This window comes from Amblyraja radiata, chromosome 1 (assembly GCF_010909765.2).
Source record: "Amblyraja radiata isolate CabotCenter1 chromosome 1, sAmbRad1.1.pri, whole genome shotgun sequence".
NCBI classification, from domain to species: Eukaryota; Metazoa; Chordata; class Chondrichthyes; order Rajiformes; family Rajidae; genus Amblyraja; species Amblyraja radiata.
The window spans coordinates 148,846,826-148,871,329 of NC_045956.1; the positions used below are offsets into that span (position 1 = coordinate 148,846,826).

General features: G+C 42.3%; 1 protein-coding gene across 6 annotated transcripts in view; it reads left to right on the forward strand.

The window, feature by feature from the left end:
- cntfr (ciliary neurotrophic factor receptor) overlaps positions 1–24,504 on the forward strand; it is a 327,137-nt gene that overhangs the window by 134,729 nt on the left and 167,904 nt on the right. For 5 of the 6 annotated variants that reach the window (XM_033032525.1, XM_033032497.1, XM_033032521.1 and 2 more), the window contains one exon: positions 7,500–7,578. In XM_033032525.1, coding sequence (XP_032888416.1) covers positions 7,500–7,578 — 79 coding nt within the window. Of the gene's footprint in view, positions 1–4,683; positions 4,813–7,499; positions 7,579–24,504 lie in introns of those variants that run through there. The other variant, XM_033032487.1, reaches the window with a different exon arrangement.

Consider the following 24,504-nt stretch of genomic DNA (forward strand, 5'->3'; position numbering starts at 1 on the left):
TAAGAAACCAACTGACATCAAGCTCAGACTGCTGTGGTGAAATTAGTAATCATTCAGTTGCAAATGCTTTGAACAAAATTAGCTTTGACATCTTAGTTCCTATTGGGAACAAAGCCATAGTGCATCACTGATAATAATTAAAAATCTGACTGTAAATATATTGAAGCCTGGGGGAGGGAGGGGGTTGCATCTGACTTGGAAAACTGGAGCAATTTTTATGGTGGAAAAAGGATCTTAAGACAAAGTAGAGGGAAAACTGACGTTGGAACTGGACATTTTTGGGCACTACAAGATCATTTAAAATTTCAAACTAGCATTCATTTGGAATTTCAAAACTTAGCCCAGATCCCTTCACAGGTTTTTGTGTTTTTATGACTATTGGCACATCAATTTCCCGCCTGGGATGAATAAAGTTCTATTGTATTGTATCGTATCATATCATAGCTACATCCATGTTCAGTGGTGTGAAGGAACCCAAACTGGCACTGTTCAAATTGGTACACAACTACTTACAGAATAGTTAAGGATTACTTCTTCTGAGTGTTGGAACAAATGTACACATTTTCACACGATATCCCCCCCCCTTCCCCCCACCCTAACTTCCCTGTGCTCTACCTGAATGTGCACCCATTTTCTCCCCACCCCTTCCCCTGCCATCAGATTCCTTCCTCTGGCTTCACAATTTGCGCTTCTATCTTTATCACACATCTTTTGTCTTTCCATCTCTGGTATTTGTCCCACCATCAGCCTATCAAAAAAAAACCCATCACCTGTATCTACCTGTAGCTCATCAGGGTATGTGCTGCCCTTGCTCCTTTCTATTCTTATTCCCCCATCCCCACCACAATCAATCTGAAGAAGGGTCCAGACCTGAAATATCACCTATCCATCTTCTCCAGAGTTGGTGCCTGACCTGTTGAGTTACTCCAGCACTTAGTGTCTTACATCTTCATACTCTGGATAGTATTTTGTACTGAACCATCTGCATTTCCTTGTTTGTCCATGTTTACACATTTTGCTTGCTTGGCCACATTAGTTCACCATTTTTGCAGTACTCTGGATGCAGATTTGCTGGTGCTAAAATATGTTCTTGTTGAAGGCCTGTGCAAAGATCAATTGGATAATTGCCTTTGAAGCCTTCCTCTTGGAATCGAGCATGATTGGGAGAATAAACACAGTGGAATAAGCTGGAAGAAGAGTGAGGATGTGAAGAAGTAAGAGGAGGAATTGGAGGGGCAGTTATTTTCTTTAGCGGTAGTCATATTTAGGAAGAATGTTCTGTAGTATCCTGGGCGAAGCTGTGATATCTTGGCAGCCATTATATGCCGGTGCCTTGTGCCATTGCAATTGCTGTCTGAACATGCATGGTATGAAACTGATACTGGAGGATGGCATGGTAAGCTTTCACTGCAGCACGTGTGAGGTTTTTAACAGAACTAAAGCTGTGAGGAACTCAGCGGGTGAGGCAGCATCTATGGAGCAAAGGAAATAGGCAACGTTTCGGGTCGAGACCCTTCTTCAGAAGAAGATGCATTAAAGGGTATTCGCTCCAGGGAGAGGTTGGACACACTTGGATTGTTTTCTCTGTAATGCCTGACAAAATATATAACATTATGAGAGGCAGCGACAATATAGACATTCAGAACCTTGTTCCCAGTTTGGAAAAAAACAAATACTAGAGGGCATAGCTTTAAAGTGAGAGGGGGAAAAGCTTAAAGGAGATGTACAAGGCTTTTTCTGTTTACGCTGAGGGTGGTGGGTGCCAAGGAACATGCTTCCAGAGTTGGTGGTTTAAGCAGATATTGTCATTTAAGCAGAAGTGTCATTTAAAAGTCTTTAGGGTCGACATATGGATATGTAGGGAATGGAGGAATGCACAGGTGATAAACTGGGCATTATGTACGGCATGGACCTCGTGGGCTGAAGGGCCTGTTTTTGTGCTGTATTGTTCTATGTTATCAGATCCAATAGGATGTAGAATATCTCTCTTCCTACTTACATCTACACCAAACAAACTCTGGTCTGCAATTTCTTCTATGGTTAGCCATTCTGTTCAAGTTAGTTTTCATGTAGATTGATTCCCACCAAGTACTCATGCACAATGTACCTTCCTTTTATGAGGTATAGGCTACCTTTTAGTGAGGGGTGGTATTTAATCCCCTGCTAATACTTGCAGTTTATGACTATTTACATAGGATTATTATATTTCTTCCCGCTCTGCATTCACACTTGTTGCCTATCACGTTAGCACCATGCAAGTGGAAATCATAGATCCATAGACAATAGGTGCAGGAGTAGGCCATCCAGCCCTTCGAGCCAGCACCACCATTCAATATGATCATGGTTAATTATCCAAAATCTGCTTTCTCCCTCTATCCCTTGATTCTGTTTGCCCTCAGAGCTATATCTAACTCACTCTTGAAAACATCCAGTGAATTGGCCTCCGCAGATGCACAACTGTGTGGGTGAAAAAGTGTTTCCTAATCTCAGTCTTAAATGGCCTACCCCTTATTCTTAATCTGTGACCCCTGGTTCTGAACATTGGGAACATTTTTACTGCATCTAGCCTGTCCAATCCCTTAAGAATTTTATATGATTCTATAAGATGCCCTCTCATCCTGCCAAATTCCAGTGACTATAAGCCCATTCTTTGGAGATATTCTTGGACAAGCATGTGCCTCATTGTCTCCAATCATTTACAATCATTGATAGATCAGTGGAGACAACGCAAAGTTGCTATTATGCTATCAATCAACTCAAATGTTGTAGATTTATTTTTCGTTGCAATCTTCCTGCACATTTTCAAGCCATAACAATGTTTACCCCCTTGGTGGAAACAAAGAACTGCAATGCTGATTTATACCAATGATAGACACAAAGTACTGGAGTAATTCAACAGGTCAGGCCGCGTTTTTGGAGAAAGATGATGGTGAAGATCCTGTCTGACCCGCTGAGTTACTCCAGCACTTTGTGTCTATCTTAACCCAATTGGTGTTTTATTTGATTTGAAGTCAGCAAGAGCCAAGGTTGCTAGATTAATAGAGTGAATTAAGGACTATCCCGCTCAATGTCAACTGAAACTATGATTGTGAGGAAATGATGCACTAGAAATGGAAATAATAATCAAGGATGTTGATCACACCACATAATGGGACAATTTATGAGAGCACTAATCTGTAAAACCACTTCAACCCTGCCAGATTGTTTCACATGAGAAAATTATTTTTCACAATAGGTAGATGTGATTATTTCAGTGTTTGTTCTGAATAATAAGCATGAATATAAAAGGACCTTAGTTATTAAAACCAGCCTTCTGTCTGTAAGATGTGTTGGTATTATGCATATGAATTGAAATAAATTAAAATCAAAACATATTTTAATAATTGTATTCCTCATAAGCTCCTTGATGTTTGTTGTTCACCATATGGGCCAATGTAAATAATAACAGTTCAGAGCTGATAATATGTTCCGCTCAGTTGCCAGCATTCACAAAGTTGGGTAAACCTTATTTTTTATACTATCGAGTTTCTAACTTGTCATTCAAGGCCCACTTTGTGTTTTAACCGTTTACTTTCAGCCAGTGCTCTCAATAGCAATTGAGATCAGGGCTCTGAATCAGCTAAGTTTTATATTTAGGGCCATTGCATCAGATTAAAGCATGTGCAGGAGACAGCAGATGTCGCTTCTATGGTTTTCATCTTTTTTTCAAAAGTGATTTTCTCTCTAGGTGGCTACATTTAACATTCCCTTTGGCAGTTAGCAGCCTCAATGCTGTAATTTAATGCTTCACAGACTGGGCAACACATGAAACAAATTTTTGTTTTGAAGAGAGTTCTTCACCTCACTTTTCATAATAATGCATGACTAATTATATCATTGCACACCTACCTCATCTGTTTACAGCATCATTACCATTTTGCTTTCCTGACTACTTGCAACTTGAAACAAAACAAACTATTGTATCCTGTCACAATAATTTCAATCTGTTCTTTTTCTAGTACATAATCATTTGAACTATTTGATAGAGGATGCTTGTATGGAAAAGCACATTATTTTGATGGATGTACCAGAGGGATTCTCACTGCATTTAACATGTACACAACTGTTTTAGGAATCCTACACTGTGAGCTTGAATGAAAAAGATTAAATTCTCTTATTTGATGAACACGTTAAAAATGGGTTTAATTACATCTTCATACTCTGGAAAGTATTTTGTACTGACACATGAATTGAACAGCAGATGAGCAGATGTAAACCATTATTGATTAATGCAATACTCATTTTTCCCCATATGAAAGTAACATTTCTAAGCTGATCATTATATGCAAACTGCAGGATTTTAGCAAAAAAGAAATTACATAGAAACTAGTCTTGCTTGTTTATTCAAATAAATTGAAATATATTCTATAAGTGGTACTCGTATTAAAGTATTCCTTGTAGTTATGTTTAAGATTATGCTGCCAATGGTGAACAGAAATCCTTTCCTGCCTCTGATTTTCATGAATGTAATATTAGGACAGTCTCTAATTGTTCCAAATGTTCCAAGAGCTTGAGAGCAGTCTATTGGACAGGAATCTACCCATGAGATTCCTCGCCATTTTCTCCAGGAGAATATAAGCATTTCTCCAAAGGGAAGCAGTGTCCATTTACAATATGTTGGATGATATTTTGCAAAATAAATCTTTATTCTTTTAGTATATGACATGGATAAAAAGGAGATATCTAAAATACAGAGTAATAGGACCACTAAATATTTCTGTGTGCAACTTGTTTGGGATATTAGGCAAATCAACAAGCAAACAGAAGTGTCATGTAAGTGAACCACTTTTCTGATTGGAATCAAAATGTTTACAGTGCAAGTGTTACTATGTTTTGTATTTGAGCAGTGGGAAAATAATTGTGTTATTTTTAGAATCTTTAGAATCTTGCTCATCCTCAAGAAAATTGTGTGTTTTTTAAAATCTTTCTGCTTGCAGCACTTCCCCGGTTTGGGATAAGAACAGAACTAAGAGGTCAATCATTAGATTGAAAGAGAACATGTTAACTTTCTGAATTCTATAAAGCAATGCTGAAAATCATAGCCTGCCTTTATCCCCAAAAACCCAATCTGATCCACATTTTCCAGTAGTTCATTCAATCTTTTTTTCATTTTTGTGATGTAATCAGATAATCCATTATTTGAAAGATTGTAGATGCTGGATCAAATACAATTTTCTGGATCTAGAAGGGTACATTTTTATGTATGTGAAGTTACTACAACATAGAAGGTTATTCAGCCCATGGTGGCTCACAGGAATGCAATCCCATCAATACCACTTCACTTTGTCTTATTTTCTTGGTAGCCCTGCAATTTATTTTCTCCCTCATACCCATCCACTGTCCTTTAATTCTTCTCGCTGTTCTCCTATATTTAAGCGTAATTAACAGTAGCTGATTAATCCAGCATTTCTTTGAGAGTTAGAAGAGACCAGGGCACTAATCCGTAACACACATGGTATCTGGGTGTGGTCTATGGGCAGCATCCAAGGTCAGGACTGAGCCTGCCTCGTGAGTGCTGTGGTATTAACAGCTGCACCACTATATGCAATTTCTATCATGGGATGATGAAATAAAGACAAATCAGAGCAGGTGATGTACCGATCAGGCATAGACTAATTTGATGCAGAATATACTCTGGGCTGGAATAGGTTATTCCTATTCCCGGTTCTTTAAGCTAATATACCATCTTGCAGTAGTACTTTATATTGCTGTTTGATAAGAAATTCTAAGATTCTGAACATGTTTCTGGCGCTAACTTGTAGCGTTCACTGTTCAGAATCTTAGAATTTCTTATCAAACAGCAATGTGAAAGCACTACTCAATCCTTGCATTATTTTACTTATGTATGATTGTGCTTATGTGTACTGGGATGTAAGCATTTCGCTGTTTCTAGTTGCACGTGACAATGAAGTAATTACTACTGCTACTACTGATGATTAAGTATAGAAGTGTGAAAACACACATCTCCAGATTCAAGGACAGTTTCTTCCCAGCTGTTATCAGGCAACTGAACCATCCTACCAATAACTTGAAAGCAGTCCTGAACTACTTTCTACCTCATTAGAGACTCTTGGGCTATCTTTGATTGCACTTTACTGGCGTTATCTTGCACTAAACATCATTCACGTTATTCCCTTTAACATATATCTGTACACTCTGTTCGATTGTAAACATGTTCTCTTTGCGCTGACTGGTTAGCACGCAACAAAGGCTTTTCACTGCACCTCGGTACATGTGACAGTAAATGAAACTAAATTTAATACACCAGAGGCTGGAAGGGAAATTGATAATTTCAACTATATTCCTGTTCATCTTAAGCTCAGCGGTGGAACTCACAGAGTGGGGAATTCAACACATTAAAACTGAAGTTTAAAATGAAGCAGATGAGCTCTCGTGTGTCTAAGGAGGTCAACTACTTATTTCTTAAATAGTGTTAAAATTACCTGCAATTGTCACCGTAGATTTGGATGATGTTGTGGTCAAGCTGCACATACTTCATTGTTAGAGCTATTGTGAACGCAGTTCAATCTATGATGGAAACAGATATATTTTCCTCATTACTAAAGTGATTAAAGATGGTTGAGAATACTTCCCAAAGGAATTCCTGCAGATGTTTGAATGCTGTGATGAGTAGCGTTCAATAACCAAAACCATCATCTTTACTGTTAAGAATGAGTTTTGCAGGATTCGCTCAGTTGAATGCTGCTATGATGACAGTTGAATAATTATTATCATCTTTTCTCTGTTAGCTTTTGCATTCGTATCAAGGTTCCGCAGAAGTCTGTGCCTGACAAGCTTTTGATTTTTATCCTTGTATGTTCTTTACTTTATTCTCTGTGATTCTCTTGATGTGCCCTTATCTGTCTCTATGTACATCCCTTCCTCACGGTCTGGTCTTTCCCTCACAAACAGCACCCCCGGTCCCAGTCACACATCAAAGACTGATGTCATCGGATTTGGCACAGTTTTTTTGAATTTCATCCCAATCTGGATTTCAAACAAGTTAATCACAGAATGATTCCAAAATAAACTGCTAACACTTGTGTAACGATAATCCAAGTTTGGCTACTTTCATTAAAAAAAAAAATTTTGATTGAATTTTATTATCCCTGCATTCAAAACCAATAAGAAGAAGAAAAATAAAAGGTTAAGATTAATCCCAACAAGGGACATTGGGTGTGCTGTCTCTTCAGGCAATTGACTGCAAATTTCTACCTGTCAAGTTGTCTCATTTGAAGTGGAACCTCGGAGGTTTCTGTTAGTGCTCAGCATCATGAAGGATGACAGATTGGATTGTTGGTTTGACTCGGGCTCCTGGGGTCTGTACAGGCAAGTCCTTAAGAGGAGGATGTGTTCATTGAAAGAGTGACGCTCACGTTCACAATGCTGCTCTGTAGATTAAGAGTCCCAGGAGCTGTCTTTTAGACTGATGTTAATGATTTCACTTGTTTTCTTAACAGATGGCGAATCTTGTTGCTTCTGCCTACTGTGTGGTGCTGGCGATTCTGCTGGTGCGTACTCGAAGCCACAGCGGGCCGGGTAAGTTGGAAAACAAATAATTTCCATTCGCCTTCCATTCACCATGTTCCATTAACCTTACCCACCTCAGGCAGAAAAAAAAACAAATTCCAAGAATTCAAAACTGGATCTCTGAAACATCCATTTTTTCCCTACAAAATAACATGTTCGTTTTCTGATTTTCTCCATTCCTGGCTGCGTGCTGGGATCTACCTGGATTCCTATTGTATCCTTATGTATCTATGCACTGTAAATGGCTCGATTGCAATCACATATTGTCTTTCTGCCGACTGGTTAGCACGCAACAAAGGCTTTTCACTGTAGCTCGGTACACGTGACAATAAACTAACTAACATTTTATCCATGTCACAAACGAGTATGATCAGAAGACACTGGAAACACAGGCTACATTCATATATATGGCTGCTGTGATATATCTTATTTTTACAGCTGAGCGCTACAAATGAGATATTTCAGTATCTAATTTAGGATTAGATTGCAAACTGGTTACAACAGAAACATTGGTGACTGAAAATAAGCTGGAGCAACTCAGCGGGTTAGACAGCATCTCTCGAGAAAAGGAATAGGTGATGTTTCAGGTCTCGACCCGAAATGCTGTCTGACCTGCTGAGTTACTCCAGCACAATGTCCTTTTTGTAAAATAATCGAAGACCTGTCCCACCACTGTCATTCCTTCTTCAGCACTGGCAGAAAGTACAGAAGCTTGAAAGTGCACACCACCAGATTCAAAAACAGCTTCTTCCCCTCTGTTATCAGGCTTCTGAACGGTCCTTCCATAAGCTAGGGTCCTGTCCAACTCACCTTTCCCCCATGAGGACATTGAACTTTGTCTAAGGAATTGATGCATTACAATGCGCTATAATGCTGAGAACTCTATCCAATAGCAATTGTTGTATGTTATGATTTTGACTCGCCTTATTCATGCCAGCTATCAAGTATTCGGCTGGAACAATATAATTTGCCAGCACTTGGTCCTTAGTCTTCTATACCTTGGTAATTCAAGTGCTCATTATTAAATGTGAGAATCACTGCGTTCATCACCTTCTCAGATAGTGCATCCTAGATTCCAACGGCCCCCTTGGTAACAAAATAAGCTTTCCTCGTATGCACTCTAAGCCTCTTGTTCTCTACCTTTAACCTTTGCTCTCAGATTATAATTTAGCTCAATATAGGATGAAGATTAATTTTGTCTTTACCCTTTTATGCATATCTATCTGGTTCCCCATTGGCCTTTTAGATCATAAGATTATGTGATAGGAGTAGAATTAGGCCATTCGGCCCATCAAGTCTGCTGATCTATCTCTCCCTCCTAACCCCATTCTCCTGCCTTCTCCCCATTACCTCTGACACCCGTACTAATCAAGAATCTATCAATCTCGGTCTTAAATATATCCACTGACTTTGCCTCACAATAATTTTACACTGTAAGGAAATCAAACTCAGCTATCTAGTCTACTTTAGTTTATTTTAGAGATACAGCGTGGAAACAGTCCCTTCGGCCCACCGAGTCCGTGTCGACCAGCAATCATTCCATACACTAACACTTACCTGCAAATGGCGGGTGTGCAGGATTGGGGCGCTATTGTGTATGGCTGCTCTGCCTGCAGTCCGTCTTTTCACCCTTTTTAGTGTCTAAAAACTTTTTATTTTGGAGCTCTAATCTTTTTATGTGGGGGGGGGAAGGGGAAACTGTATTTTCTCAGTCCTACCTGGTCGGAGATGCGGTTTTCCTCCGAATCGCATCTTCGCCCTCTCCGTGCGGCCTACCTTCGGGACTGGAGCGGCGTTTCATGCCGGGATCAGCCGGGACTACAACTTCGGCGGCGGCACAGCACTGGGATACCATCACGTAGTGGGCAATGCCCTACCCGGGTCGCCATGCGGTAAGCTCCGGAGTGCTGTGACCACCGACTCCAACATCGCGGAGCTGTGGCTGCGGGCGTCCGGCCGTGGGCTGCGCTGGATTTAAAACAATGCGGAGCCTGGGATCCGAGATCGCCAGAGTCGGAGCTCCAACCAGCGCGGCCTGAGGACTTCGGGAGCCATGGTCTCCAGGGAGGAAGCTCCAGACAATCCAAGCCGCTGAGGAGTGTTCACCCAACGCCGGAGTTCCATCTTCCCGGCTGGAGGGCCTATAACATCGGGCCGCCGTTGCGGCGAATGTCTGCGGAGGCCTCAAATAGGCCCCGACCTCAGGTGGAGGAGGAGGAGGAGGACTGGACTTTTTGGTGCCTTCCCTCACAGTGGAAAGTGTTGATTCTGCTGTGGGGGGACGTTCATGTTGAATCCTATAGTGTATTGTGTCTTTTTTTCTTCCTTATTTTATATGGATGTCTAATTTCTTCTCTGTACAGCACTTTGGCTTCAACATGATTTGATTTAAAAGTGCTATATAAATGAAAATTACTTATTTACTTACTTACTATCCTATACGTGAGGCACAATTTACCCTTTTTTTTACCAAAGCCAATTAAATGACAAACTCTTTCGAGCGTAGGAGGAAACCAGTGCACCCAGAAAAAAAAAACTTGCAGTCACTGGGGGAATGTACAAACTCCGTACGGACTGCACCCACAGTCGGGATCAAACCTAGGCGTCTGCCATTGTAAGGCAGCAACTCTACCGCTGTGCCACTGTGCTGCAATACATTTCCCCCATCTAAATGAAATGCTCCGTCCCGGTCAACATCCAGGTGAATCTGCACTGCACCATCTTAATTGCAATCAGGTCTTTCCTGTTATGTAGTGACCAGAACTGCTCACACGATTCCAGTTGAGGCAACCAAACTGCACCCAATAAATATAATTAAGATGATATTGTAATGTTCTTAGTTCATAAGTTCCAGGAACAGAATTAGGCCATTTGGCCCATCAAGTCGTTACTGCCATTCAATCACGGCTGATGTAAGATAGGCACAAAAAGCTGAAGTTAGTAGAAACATAGAAAATAGGTGCAGGAGTAGGCCATTCGGCCCTTCGAGCCTGCACCGCCATTCAATATGATCATGGCTGATCATCCAACTCAGTATCCCGTACCTGCCTTCTCTCCATACCCCCTGATCCCCTTAGCCACAAGGGTCACATCTAACTCCCTCTTAAATATAGCCAATGAACTGGCCTCAACTACCATCTGTGGCAGAGAATTCCACAGATTCACCATTCACTGTGTGAAAAATGTTTTTCTCATCTCGGTCCTAAAAGACTTCCCCCTTATCCTTAAACTGTGACCCCTTGTTCTGGACTTCCCCAACATCGGGAACAATCTTCCTGCATCTAGCCTGTTCAACCCCTTAAAGAATTTTGTAAGTTGCTATACGATCCCCCCTCAATCTTCTAAATTCTAGCGAGTACAAGCTGAGTCTATCCAGTCTTTCTTCATATGAAAGGCCTGACATCCCAGGAATCAGTTTGGTGAACCTTCTCTGAACTCCCTCTATGGCAAGAATGTCTTTCCTCAGATTAGGAGACCAAAACTGTACGCAATACTCCAGGTGTGGTCTCACCAAGACCCTGTACAACTGCAGTAGAACCTCCCTGCTCCTATACTCAAATCCTTTTGCTATGAATGCTAACATACCATTCGCTTTCTTCACTGCCTGCTGCACCTGCATGCCTACTTTCAATGACAGGTGTACCATGACACCCAGGTCTCGTTGCATCTCCCCTTTTCCTAATCGGCCACCATTCAGATAATAGTCTACTTTCCTGTATTAAATTCCATTAATCATTTCTCAACCCACCTGGCCAAGTAGAGAGTATTCTGAGAGATTGGATATACAGGCATTTGGAGGTGACAAGGGCTGATTAGTAATATGTCGGAAGGAACTGCAGATGCTGGTTTAAACTGAAGATAAACAGAAAAAGCTGGAGTAACTCAGCAGGACAGGCAGCATCTCTGGGCAGAAGGAATTGTGACGTTTCGGCTCAAGATCCTTCTTCAGATTAGTAATAGTCAGCATGGGCTTGCACATGGGAGGTCGTGTCTCACAATCTGATTGAGTTTTTTGAAGACGTGACCAAAAAGGTAGATGAGGGCAGAGCAGTAGATGTATATATGGACTTCAGCAAAGCATTCGACAGTGCCGCATGGTGGGCAGCAATGAAAGGTTAGATTGCATGGGATCCAAGGAGATATAGCTGAATGGATAGAAAATTGGCTTCATGGAAGGAAGCAGAGGGTGATGGTGGAAGGTTGGCTTCTCGGACTGGAGGCCTGTGACTAATGGTATGCCTCAGGGTTTGGTGCTGGGCCTGCTACTGTATGTCATCTAAATGAATGATGATAAATACATGGCAAGATTGGCAATTTTGCAGATGATACAAAAGTGGGTAGTTTTGCAGATAGTGAAAATGGTTGTGAAAAATTGCAACAGGAACTTGATCGATTGGCCAGGTGGATTGAGAAATGGTTAATGGAATTTAATACAGAGAAATGTGAGGTGTTGCATTTTGGGAAGGCTAACATGGGCAATCCTACACAGTGAATGGTAGGGCTCTGGGGAATGTTGTGGAGCAGATTGATCTGAGAGTGCAGGTGCATGGTTCCTTGAAGGTGGTCGCAGTTAGATAGGGTGGTCAAAAAGTGTTTGGCACATTGGCCTTCATTAGCCAGAATATTGAGTATAGTATTTGGGAGGTCATGTTTCAATTGTATAAGATGTTGGTGAGGACACATTTAGAGTATCGTGTTCAATTCTGGGCACCATGTTATAGGAAAGATGTTGTCAAGCTGGAAAGGGTACAGAGCAGAATTACGAGGATCTTGCCTGGCCTAGAGGGTCTGAGCTACTGGGAGAGGTTGAGTTGGCTGGGACTCTATTCCTTGGAGTGCAGGAGGATGAGGGGCAATCTTATTGAGGTGTGTAAAATCATGAGACAAATAGATTTGGTAGATGCACCGTCTCTTGCCCAGTGTAGGTGAGTCGAGGACCAGAGGACAGGTTTAAGGTGAATAGACAATAGGTGCAGGAGTAGGCCATTCGTCCCTTCGAGCCAGCACCACCATTCAATGTGATCATGGCTGATCATCCCTAATCAGCACCCCATTCCTGCCTTCTCCCCATATCCCTGGACTCCGTTATCTTTAAGAGCTCTATCTAACTCTCTTAAAAGCATCCAGAGAAACGGCATCCACTGCTCTCCGAGGCAGATAATTCCAGAGACTCACAACCGTGTGGAAAAGTATTTCCTCATCTCCGTTCTAAATGACTCACCCCTTGTTCTTAAACTGTGGCCCCTGGATTCCCCCAATATCGGGAACATGTTTCCTGCCTCTAGCGTGTCCAAACCCTTAATAATCTAACATGTTTCAATATGATATCCTCTCATCCTTCTAAATTCCAGTGTATACAAGCCCAGCCGCTCCATTCTATCAATGTATGACAGTCCCGCCATCCCGGGAATTAATCTCGTGAACGTACGCTGCATTCCCTCAATAGCAAGAATGTCCTTCCTCAAATCTAGAGACCAAAACTGCACCAATACTCCAGGTGTGATCTCACTAGGGCCCTGTACACTGCAGAAGGACCTCTTTGCTCCTATACTCAACTCCTCTTGTTATGAAGGCCAACATGCCATTCACTTTCTTCACTGCGTGCTGTACCTGCATGCTTGCTTTCAGTGACTGATGAACAAGGACCCCCCCAGATCCCGTTGTACTTCTCCTTTTCCCAACTTGACAACATTTAGATACAAATCTGCCTTCCTGTTTTTGCGACCAAAGTGGGTAACCTCACATTTATCCACATTAAACTTCATCTACCTTGCATCTGCCCACTCACCCAACCTGTCCAAGTCACCAGGCATCCCCATAGCAGAAGGGTCCTCACAGTTCACACTGCCACCTAGCATTGTATCATCTGCAAATTTGTTAATGTTACTTTTAATCCCTTTATCCAAATCATTGATGTATATTGTAAATAGCTGCGGTCCCAGCACCGAGCCTTGCGGTACCCCACTAGTCACTGCCTGCCATTCTGAAAGTGACCCGTTAATCCCTACTCTTTGTTTCCTGTCTGACAACCAATTTTCTATCCATGTCAGCACTCTACCCCCAATACCATGTGCTCTAATGTTGCCCACTAATCTCCTATGTGGGACCTTATCAAATGCTTTCTGAAAGTCCTGGTATACTACATCCACCGGCTCTCCCTTGTACATTTTCCCAGTTACATCCTCAAAACATTCCAGAAGATTAGTCAAGCATGATTTCCCCTTCGTAAATCCATGCTGACTTGGACCGATCCTGTTACAGCTATCCTAATGTGCCGCTATTACATCTTTTATGATTGATTCCAGCATCTTCCCCACCACCGATGTCAGGCTAACTGGTCTATAATTCCCTGTTTTCTCTCTCCCGCCTTTCTTAAAAAGTGGGATAACATTAACTCCCCTCCAATCAACAGGAACTGATCCTGAATCTACAAAACATTGGAAAATTATCACCAATGCATCCACATTTTCTAGAGCCACTTCCTTAAGTACCCTGGGATGCAGATCATCAGGCCCTGGGGATTTATCAGCCTTCAGTCCCATCAGCACTAGCAAACCTTCCCGTCAGAACGTTGGTCCCCCTCCAGTTAAGGTGCAACCCGACCCTTTTGTACAGGTCACCCCTACCACAGAAGAGATCCCAGTAGTCTATAAAGCTAAATCCTTTCTCCCTGCTCCAGCCCCCCAGCCACACATTCAGATCCTCTGTCTCCCTGTTCCTGCCATCACTAGCACGAGGTACTGGAAGCAATCCAGAGAAAACCACCCTAGAAGTCCGGCATTTCAGTCTTCTGAACTCTCTAAACTCGCGTTGCAGAACCTCCTTCCTCTTCTTCCTGTCGTCGTTTGTGCCCACGTGCACAACTACTGCTGGCTGTTCCCCTTCCCTCTCGATGATGTTCTGAATAAGGTTTGTGATATCTTGAACCCTGGCACCAGGGAGGTCACAGACCATCCTCATGTCTCGCCTGCCGCCACAGAATTCCCTGTCCGCATCTCAGACAATGGAGTCACCCGCCACTATAGCTCTGCCTGACATCAGTCTCGACAGTCGAGTCTCATCGCTAGGATTGGAGCAAACGACATGCCCGCCGCTCAGTCTGGAAGCGTCGTCTGCCCCGACAGCTCCCAAAAGGGTGTACCATTTTTCATTTGGCACAGCCACTTGGGTCTCCTGTACTCCACGGTTACTCCCCATTTCTCACAGTCACCCACCTTTGCTCTTACTGTATCCTTGAAGTGACAACCTCACTGTAGGTCTTGTCCCGGAAACTCTCATTTTCCCAGATGGCCCTGAGGTCATCCAGCTGCTTCTCCAGTTCTCTAACACGTTCGTTCAGGAGCTGCACCTGGACACATTTTTTTCAGGTGTAGCTTCCAGAAGCACCAGCAGTGTTCCTGTCTTCCCACATCCTGCAGGAAACACACTGCTCCAACATGCCTGCCATTTCTTCAGATGACAAAGTCACAAATTCAAACAAGTGTTGCCTCCTTGCCTCAGCCTCCTCGCCTAAGACTCTTGAGCCACTTTTCTCACAAGGCAAAAGACTCGCACTTTTCCCACAAGGCACTTTTCTCACAAGGCCGCTCCTCGACTGGCCCCTCCCCTAGAGCAACCTTGCTTATATTGACTGATAAATTGCCTAAATCGCCAATTTACCAAATTGCGAATTAAATTCCTTAGTTTTAAACTGTCTTTCCCTGTGGCTCACCTTCTTTCTCACAGACTTACAAGCCAATAGTCTCTTCTCTCTGCTTCTGCTTGCTGCTTATCTGAGCTACACGTATGGACTGGGGAAAAGATTTAACATGATATTTTCACACAAAAGGTGTTGGGTGTATGGAACAAGCTGCCAGTGGCAGGGACTATCCCAACATGTAAGAAACTAGTTTTACAGGATAGATAGATAGATAGATAGATAGACAGACAGACAGACAGACAGACAGACAGACAGACAGACAGACAGACAGACAGACAGACAGACAGACAGACAGACAGACAGACAGACAGATAGATATAATTTATTGCCACACAACCAGGGTTGGTGGAAATTTGGGTTGTCAGCAGCAGTACAATAATAAAGAACACAGAATAAAACTGTAACACAAACATCCACCACAGCATTCATCACTGTGGTGGAAGGCACAAAAATTTGGCCAGTCCTCCTCCATTTCCCCCCCCCGTGTACAGGACCAGAGTCCAGAGTCAGTCCAGGATCGGCTCTTCCTCACCGGAGACCGCGGCTTTAGATTGTTGTAGGCCGCAGGCCGGCGGTCGAGATTTAAAGTCCCCGCCGCAGCCAGAAGCACCGTAGACTGCAGGGCCGGCGGTCGAAGCTCCCCTCCAGGGGTGATGGTAAGTCCATGCCGCACCCGCGGTAGAAGTTGGCCGCGGGCCGGCAGTGATGGCTTCTTCTTCCCCCGGGTCCCCCACGAGGGATGCCGGGCTGTAGACGCCGCACCAGCTGGAGCTCTGCAGACCGCGACTTCAGGCTGCGACTTCAGGCTGCCGGCTGCCCCGGGCCAGCGAAACGGAGCGCTCCCCTCCAGCGAGCCCCAGCGAGGGTCGCCTGCTCCACACCGAGAGTCCACGCTGCGCCCGCCGCTGAAGCCCCGGGCGCGTCTCCGGGAAAGGCCGCGTCGATCCTTGATGTTAGGCCACGGGGGAGGCGACCTGGAAAAAGTCGCCTCTCCATGGAGGAGGCGACCGAAGCGGTTTCCCCCGTACCCCCCCACACCACCCCCCACACAAATCACACGAAGAAACACAAAATACACACTTTAAAACATACTAAAAAATAAAAAAAAGCTGGGAAAACTGACGCGCTGCTGACATGGCTGCACACAGAGGAGCGCCCCCTACAGACTAGGAAGATCAACATGAAGGTTTGGAGGGATATGGACCAAACGCGGGCAGGTGGGACTAGTGCAGCTGGGACATGTTGGCCGGTGTGGGCAAGTTGGCCGAAGGGCCTGTTTTCACACTGTATCACTCTATGACTCTATGACTGCTCTTGTTCTCTGTCTTTCAGATGGTATGTCATAAGATCATAAGTGAGAGGAATAGAATTAGGCCATTCAGCCTAGTGTCAACTCCGCTATTCAATCATAGCTGATCTATCTCCCCTTCCTAACCGCATTCTCCTGCTTTCTCCCCATCACCTCTGACACCTGTGCAAATCAAGAATCTATCTAACCCTGCCTTAAATATATCCACTGACTGCCTCTACAGCCTTCTGTGGCAAATAATTCCACAGATTCACCACCCACTGACTAAAGAAATTCTTAATCATCTCCTTCCTAAAAGAGCGTCCTTTAATTCTGAGGCGATGACCTATGGTCCTAGACTCTCCTGCTAGTGGAACCATCCTCTCCACACTCTGTCCAAGCCTTTCACGATTCAATACGTTACAATGAGGTCCCCCCTCATTCTTCTAAACTCCAGTGAGTACAGACCCAGTGCCCACAAACGCTCATTATATGTGAACCTGCTCATTCCTGGGATCATTCTTGTAAATCTCCTCTACACCCTTTACTGAGCCAGCACATCCTTCCTCAGATATGCGTTTGCTTTCTTTACTACCAGGGAATGTCCAGTTCCCTTGACGCCCAATTGGTTAATGTGGAGTTAATCTATTGACCAAAGGGAGCTTGCAGCTTTCACTGCTGATCTTAGAACAAATGCCATACTTTGCCCCATCTTCAGCTGACATGAGGAAGATTTAGTTTAGTTTAGAGATACAGTGCGGAAACACCGAGTCCGTGCGGCCCAGTGATCCCTGCACATTAACACTATCCTACACACACTAGGGACAATTTACACATACACCAGGCAATTAACCTACAAACCTGTACGACTTTGGATTGTGTGTTCGGCACGGACTTGTAGGGCCGAGATGGCCTGTTTCCGTGCTGTAATTGTTATATGGTTATATGGTTATATGGTGTGAGGAAACCAAAGATCTTGGAGAAAACCCACGCGGTCACGGGGAGAACGTACAAACTCCGTACAGACAGCACCCGTAGTCGGGATCGAAATCGGGTCTCTGGCGCTGTAAGGCAGCAGCTCTACCGCTGTGCCTCCATGGCCACAGCGGTAGAGTTCCGCATTGCTGACAAATCTTTTTTTTTCTTTCTGGACTGTAAGCGCTTAGGGTGATTGATGCTGATGCTACTTTCCCTGAATGGATTATCCACACTGTGCCCTGGTTCACAGGTGATGCATGACAGATTATTGGAATCTGGGCTATGTCTGTTGTATTGTATCCCAACATCAATAGAGAAAATTGAAAAGGAACGGGAGCGAAGAATGGTTTAAATTTAGGTAGTATCTATCACAACCTTAGGACATCCAGGAAAACACTTTTTGAAGTGTGGTCACCATGCATAACAAATCCGCTAGTTTGTACCAGTGTCTCCCAAAAAAAGTTATGTGTTAATTCACAAATACTCTGTCCAGTAATGTTGATTGAGGGTTGCATTTTGGCCAGGGCACCAAGAATGATTCATTTGCTCTCCTTCAGGAGAATTCCATTGGCAATAACATCCACCAGAGAAGATAAATGGGACCTCATTTGATCATCTCATGTAAAAAATAATAAAGTAATACATGATGAATAAAAAAAACTATGTATATAAACTCATGTATATAACAGTAGGAAACTAATTAGTAAAATACAAAAAATAGAAACATGGCTCAGGACCATGAGCTTATATTAAGAGGACCAGAGTCTTCATTTGGGGATTAAAACTTTTCTTCAGAACTTCTGATCTATAGGAAAATACATGCCTGAAAAATCGATCAATGACCTGTTCTCCTCACTGCTGTCACTTGACTTGCTTTATGTTTCAAGCTTTTGCTATTTTTGTTTCATATTTCCAGCATCTGCTTTTTGGTAGATTTTATTCAGTTCCATTATATCACCCAGAGTCAGGTGAGGCTGGATTTGCACTCGTCTTCAATTTAGAGTTAATATTCCAAAGCTGTCAACAATAAGTTTGGGATTTGCCTTTTGGCTAGATGAATGGACCAGTGAAATTTGATTCTGGGATAAGTCTTGAGAAGGGTTAAATGATTCACAGGAAAAAGTGTGTGTCAAATGGACTGAAAAGTTAAAGAGCTGTCAATCTTGACTGATGAACTGTCTGAAAGGAATTTGAACCAGATGTCTAAACGTGTACCCTTGAGGAAGCTTGCCTCTTGCAATCCAACTGCCGGGAATCTTTTTTGAATTAGTAATTAATAAATAGTGGATCTTTGAATTCTGAACTTTCATTTTTAGAATTATCTGTGACTTCTTTTAAATGATCAAAATTAAAAACTCCAAAACACTTTGAAAATTAATGAGAATTAATTAATAATTATGAATTTTATATCCAGACTATTGCAAATGAATGCAAGGTTGGGATGGCTACGTTGTACCACGCATCTGTCAGAAATACTTTGTGCAGGTCTCAAGAATCTTAGAATAGAAATAAGAGCGACCAGAGATAAGGACAGTAAACATTCACTAAGCTGCTGCCAGGAATGAAAGTTAAGATATTTCCTGGAACAGAGAATGTTAATTGGAGTTTTCAAAGTTTATGAAAGGCCCTGAGGTTAGAAACGGAGAAAGGTTTGCGGAGAAATTCAGTGCGTTAGTTTGTGCCAGCCCAAACCCTGAGTTGAACAGGCTTTACAAGTTAGACGCCAGCAAGCTGCAGGTAGGGGTGGGTGAGATGTCAGGTGATTCCTATGCTAAGCCATCCATTAGGTCAGATGTGACAAAGATGTGAGAGAGATAGTGAAGATGGGTCTGTGTGTGAACGTCATAGGACTGGCAACTCTGTTATCTAATGGTTCCTTTCTTATAGCTTACTTCTTAAAGTTGCTCCCAATATCTGTTCAATCCACTCACATTATTTCAATTCAGTTTAGATTATTGTCACGTTTACCGAGGTACAGTGAAAAGCTTTGGTTGCATGCTAACCAATCAGCAGAAAGACAATACATGATTAAAATAGTTCCATTTACAGTGTATAGATACATGATGAGGGAATAACGTTTAGTGCAAGGTAAAGTCCAATCAAGGATAGTCCGAGGGTCATTAAAGAGATAGATAGTAGTTCAGCACTGTTCTCTGGTTGTGGTAGGATGATTCAGTTGCCTGATAATAGCTGGGAAGAAACTGTTCCTGAATCTGGTGGTATGTGTTCTTGCACTTCTGTACCTTTTGCCTGATGGGAAAGGGGAGAAGATGGTGGCCAGGGTGCAACTTGTCCTTGATTATGCTGCTGGCCTTGCCGAGGCAGTGTGAGGTATAAATGGAGTCAATAGAAGGAGGTTGGTTTGTGTGATGGTCTGGGCTGCGATCACAATTTGTTGCACTTTCTTGCGGTCCTGGATGGAGCCGTTCCCAAACCAAGCTGTGATGCATCCTGATAAAATGCTTTCTATGGTGCATCTGTCGAGGTTGGTGGGAGTTGTAGGGGGCATGCCAAACTTCCTAAGCCTTCTAAGGAAGTAGAGGTGTTGGTGTACCTTCTTGATCATTGCTTCAATATGGGTGGTCCAGGAAAAGTTGTTGGTGATATTGACTCCTAGGAATTTGAGGTTTTCGATCATCTTTACTTCGGCTTTGCTTCCTGAAGTCGATCACTATCCCTTTTGTCTTGCTGACGTTGAGAGAAAGGTTGCTGTCTCGACACCAGGACATGTGATTCTCAATCTCCTTCCTGTACTCCATCTCATCATTGTTTGCTATCTGGCCCATAATGGTGGTGTCATCTGTAAATTTGAAAATTGTATTAGATTTGTACATGGCTGTACAATGATGTTAAATGTTGTCAATGTAATGTGAGAGCTGGAAGGAGAGACTTAAGGTTGAAGCAGGATTGATGTGGATACAAGGTTCAATATCACTCCCTCAAATAGTCATTGCTTCAGTATGTGCCCCACAACTCCTACTTTTATGCCAATCATCGTAACATCTTCACTCAGTGCAAGATAGTCAATTATAGCCAGTTATTCATAGTTGAAGATGTATTTACTTAAATTATTACTATGTTACTAACTATATGAGATTGTAACGTCTTGGATGCAGATTGCTTCTAATTAAATTGGTTGTTGAAATCATGTAGCTATTAACCAAGCTAAAATGAAGGACGAGTTTCAATTTATTTAGCGAAAAACAGGCTGCTGCAGGAACTCAGTAGTAAGGCAGCATCTGTGGAGGGAAATGGATAGATGACATTTTGGGTCAAGAGCCTTCTTCAAATTAGAGTCTGAGGGGCCCTGACTCGCTGTGGCATCTGTCCTTTTTCTTCCATAGATAACCATATAACCATATAACAATTACAGCACGGAAACAGGCCATCTCGACCCTTCTAGTCCGTGCCGAACACATAATCTCCCCTAGTCCCATATACCTGCGCTCAGACCATAACCCTCCATTCCTTTCCCATCCATATAACTATCCAATTTATTTTGAAATGATAAAAACGAACCTGCCTCCACCACCTTCACTGGAAGCTCATTCCACACAGCTACCACTCTCTGAGTAAAGAAGTTCCCCCTCATGTTACCCCTAAATTTCAGTCCCTTAATTCTCAAGTCATGTCCCCTTGTTTGAATCTTCCCTACTCTCAGTGGGAAAAGCTTTTCCACGTCAACTCTGTCTATCCCTCTCATCATTTTAAAAACCTCTATCAAGTCCCCCCTTAACCTTCTGCGCTCCAAAGAATAAAGCCCTAACTTGTTCAACCTTTCTCTGTAACTTAGTTGCTGAAACCCAGGCAACATTCTAGTAAATCTCCTCTGTACTCTCTCTATTTTGTTGACATCCTTCCTATAATTAGGCGACCAAAATTGTACACCATACTCCAGAATTGGCCTCACCAATGCCTTGTACAATTTTAACATTACATCCCAACTTCTATACTCAATGCTCTGATTTATAAAGGCCAGCACACCAAAAGCCCTCTTTACCACCCTATCTACATGAGATTCCACTTTCAGGGAACTGTGCACAGTTATTCCCAGATCCCTCTGTTCACCTACATTCTTCAATTCCCTACCATTTACCATGTCAGATATTGCCTGACCAGTTGAGTTTATCCAGCAATATCTCTTTTGCTCAAGATCTGCAGTTTCTGGTGGCATCTGCAGTTTCAGATGGCACCCTTTTCAATCTACTTGTGTAATAAATATCTGTACAAATTATTAATACAACCGTAACCCTAACCCTAACGCATGAACACAATACATCCCTGTGTACCTCCAGGCAGCTTGCATTCTCAGAAGAATTAAAGAGAAAATTGAGAGCAATCAAATGTCAGTGGCTGAAAATGTTTCAATTATAACCATTTATGCAGCTTTCACTAGTTTTAACACAACTTGGCGCCTGTTACAGAATGATAATTATACTGAGCTGAACTCACTGACAAAGAGACAAATTGATTCACATGTTTCAGCATTCGTGTGTTGGATAGTCCAAAGACCACACTTTAGGAAGACATAAAGCTTAGAGGTGAGGCAGAAGGAAAATTAACTTCCTGCTGACTACGTACAAACATCATGTAATCCACAATGAGTCCAATAAAGTGCCTGAGCCTTCGGATTAATGATCAAAGACGTGGCCTAGAGACGTGAATTTGAATCGTGACTTGGCAGCAGGAAAATTTTAATTCAAGAAATTATATTAATTGATTGTAAAAACAGTGTCATTAATGGTGACTTCAAAATACATGAATGAATGTTTAGTAATGTGCTCAGGGAAGGACATTTGCTGTCCTTACCCAATCTAAAGTAAATTAAGCGCTGGGCTCAGTGCAACGTGGTCGACTCTTAATTAGCCTCACATTGCAGCAAAGTAGCTACTAGATCTGCTGCCTCCCAGCTCCAAGTGAACTGAGTTCGATCATGAGCTTGGGTGATATGTGTGGAATTTGCACATTCTCCCTGTGACCATGTGGTTTTGGTCTGGATTCATCCCACATTCCGGAGAGATGTGGGTCGGCAGGTTAACTGGCTGCAGTAAATTGCACCTACTGTGTAGGTAAAATCTGTGGAGTGTTGATAGGAATGTGGGGTGAATAAAATGAAATCAATGCAAGATTAATACCAGTAGATGCTTCATGAAAAGTGCAGGCCCATTCTTAGTCTCGTGTGTGACCATAAATATGAAACATTGTGGAAGACATCTCTTCTAATTCTGAAAGCATTACCGGTATATTGTTTTGTACTGTATATATCATTCGTATATTTTTAGAAGTTTATCAAATGAGATATTTATGTTATGCTGACAATGTTTGTTTAGGGTCAGAGGTCAAATATGACTGGTCACGTGTGTGACCTCACACAAAAGCATTTTTTTCATAACAGTTTTATCTCACAAACTCTTGTGAATTTTAAAAAGCTAGAATGTTCATATCTTTAGCAGACATGCATTATAGTTCTGTAGGTAGGAAAATAGCAATGAATAAGATTAATCTCTCACAATAATTTTTTTTTGTATTACTTATATGATGCCATTTGGTAACGTGTGTGACATTTTGGTTCACTTTCCAAACAATGGCCCTGCAGTGGAACATCCTATGTCCATGCTACATGACTGTATGATTCTATAATTAAGAAACATTTAGAAATAGCCTCATCCTCGAAGGAAGAAAAACAATACCTTGTCTGAAGAAAGGTCCTGCCCTGAAACGTTGCCTATCCATTCCCTTCACAGATGCTGCCTGACCTGCTGAGTAGCTCCAGCACTTTGTGATTTGCTCAAAATTCTAGCATCTGCAGTTTCTTGTGCCTACCATGTAGCCAATGCTATTGGCTGGTCTTCGGAGGGTTAATTCAAAAGCTAGACTGCTTGGCTTAATCTCAGTACATGTAAGGAATGGAAATCAGCCTTATTGCCAGTGAATAAGTGGAGGTCAGGTGAATGCAGGATCCCACCTATGATTTATTCTCACTCTGGCAATCTGTAAGAGCTTGCTAACTTGGCCAACATGTGATAAATGGTCTCTTAGTTTAAGTCTCTGAGAGAAATTCACAGCCATAGATATTTACCAAAGAGGCAATGAGCATTTTGTGCAAATACTTTTTTTTCCCAAAGGAAGATATCATTCAGAAATAAGACTTTGGGCACTTGAACAATTGATAATAGAATGTAAATTTAAAAACATTTAAAAATATAATGCTGCCATAAATTCTGCAGCTTTCCCCTGTTCCCATTTTACATTTTCCATCACCTAAAAACATAATACATTTTGCATTTTATATGAGAGTTAAATATTGGGGTAGATAATTATACTTACTCATTATTATCCATGGGATGTAATTCTTTGTATTGCCTAAAGGATTGTAACAAGACCAGTATTTATTGCCCATCCCTAATTGCCCTTGAGAATATGGTGGTAAACCACTGGAGTCCTTCTGATGTCCTCTTTTGAAGTCCATCACCTTCAATTGTATCAATGCTCCTTGCTGCCATCCTCAGTCAAATACTACCTTGAGATCAAGGGCAATATCTCTCACCTCACTCCAAGTTCAGCTCAGCTCAGCTCTCAGAACAATGTTTGGAAAAAGATTGGCCTGGAGTCTACCCATTCCTGGTTGATCCCACAGTTGTGAAAGTCCTGGGAAAGATATGTTATATTTCAGGTTTGATGATTTCAGTGTAAGGAAAATAAGGTAGATCATATTTATAGATTGGTTTTAAGTAGTTTCCAGACATTCGGTAGCATTATACTGAAGACAGAGTGGTAGATACGTGACCAGAAACTATGCTTCGATGCTATTGTTTAGAGATCTTTCTTGGGGGAATGCAGACTTGTTTTGCTTTATTTGTGCTTGTTATTGGGTTTCAGTTTTGGTTTATTATTGTCACATGTATCAACATACTGTGAAAAGTATTGTTTTGCATATTATCCATACAGATCAAAAATACAATCAGTTCAA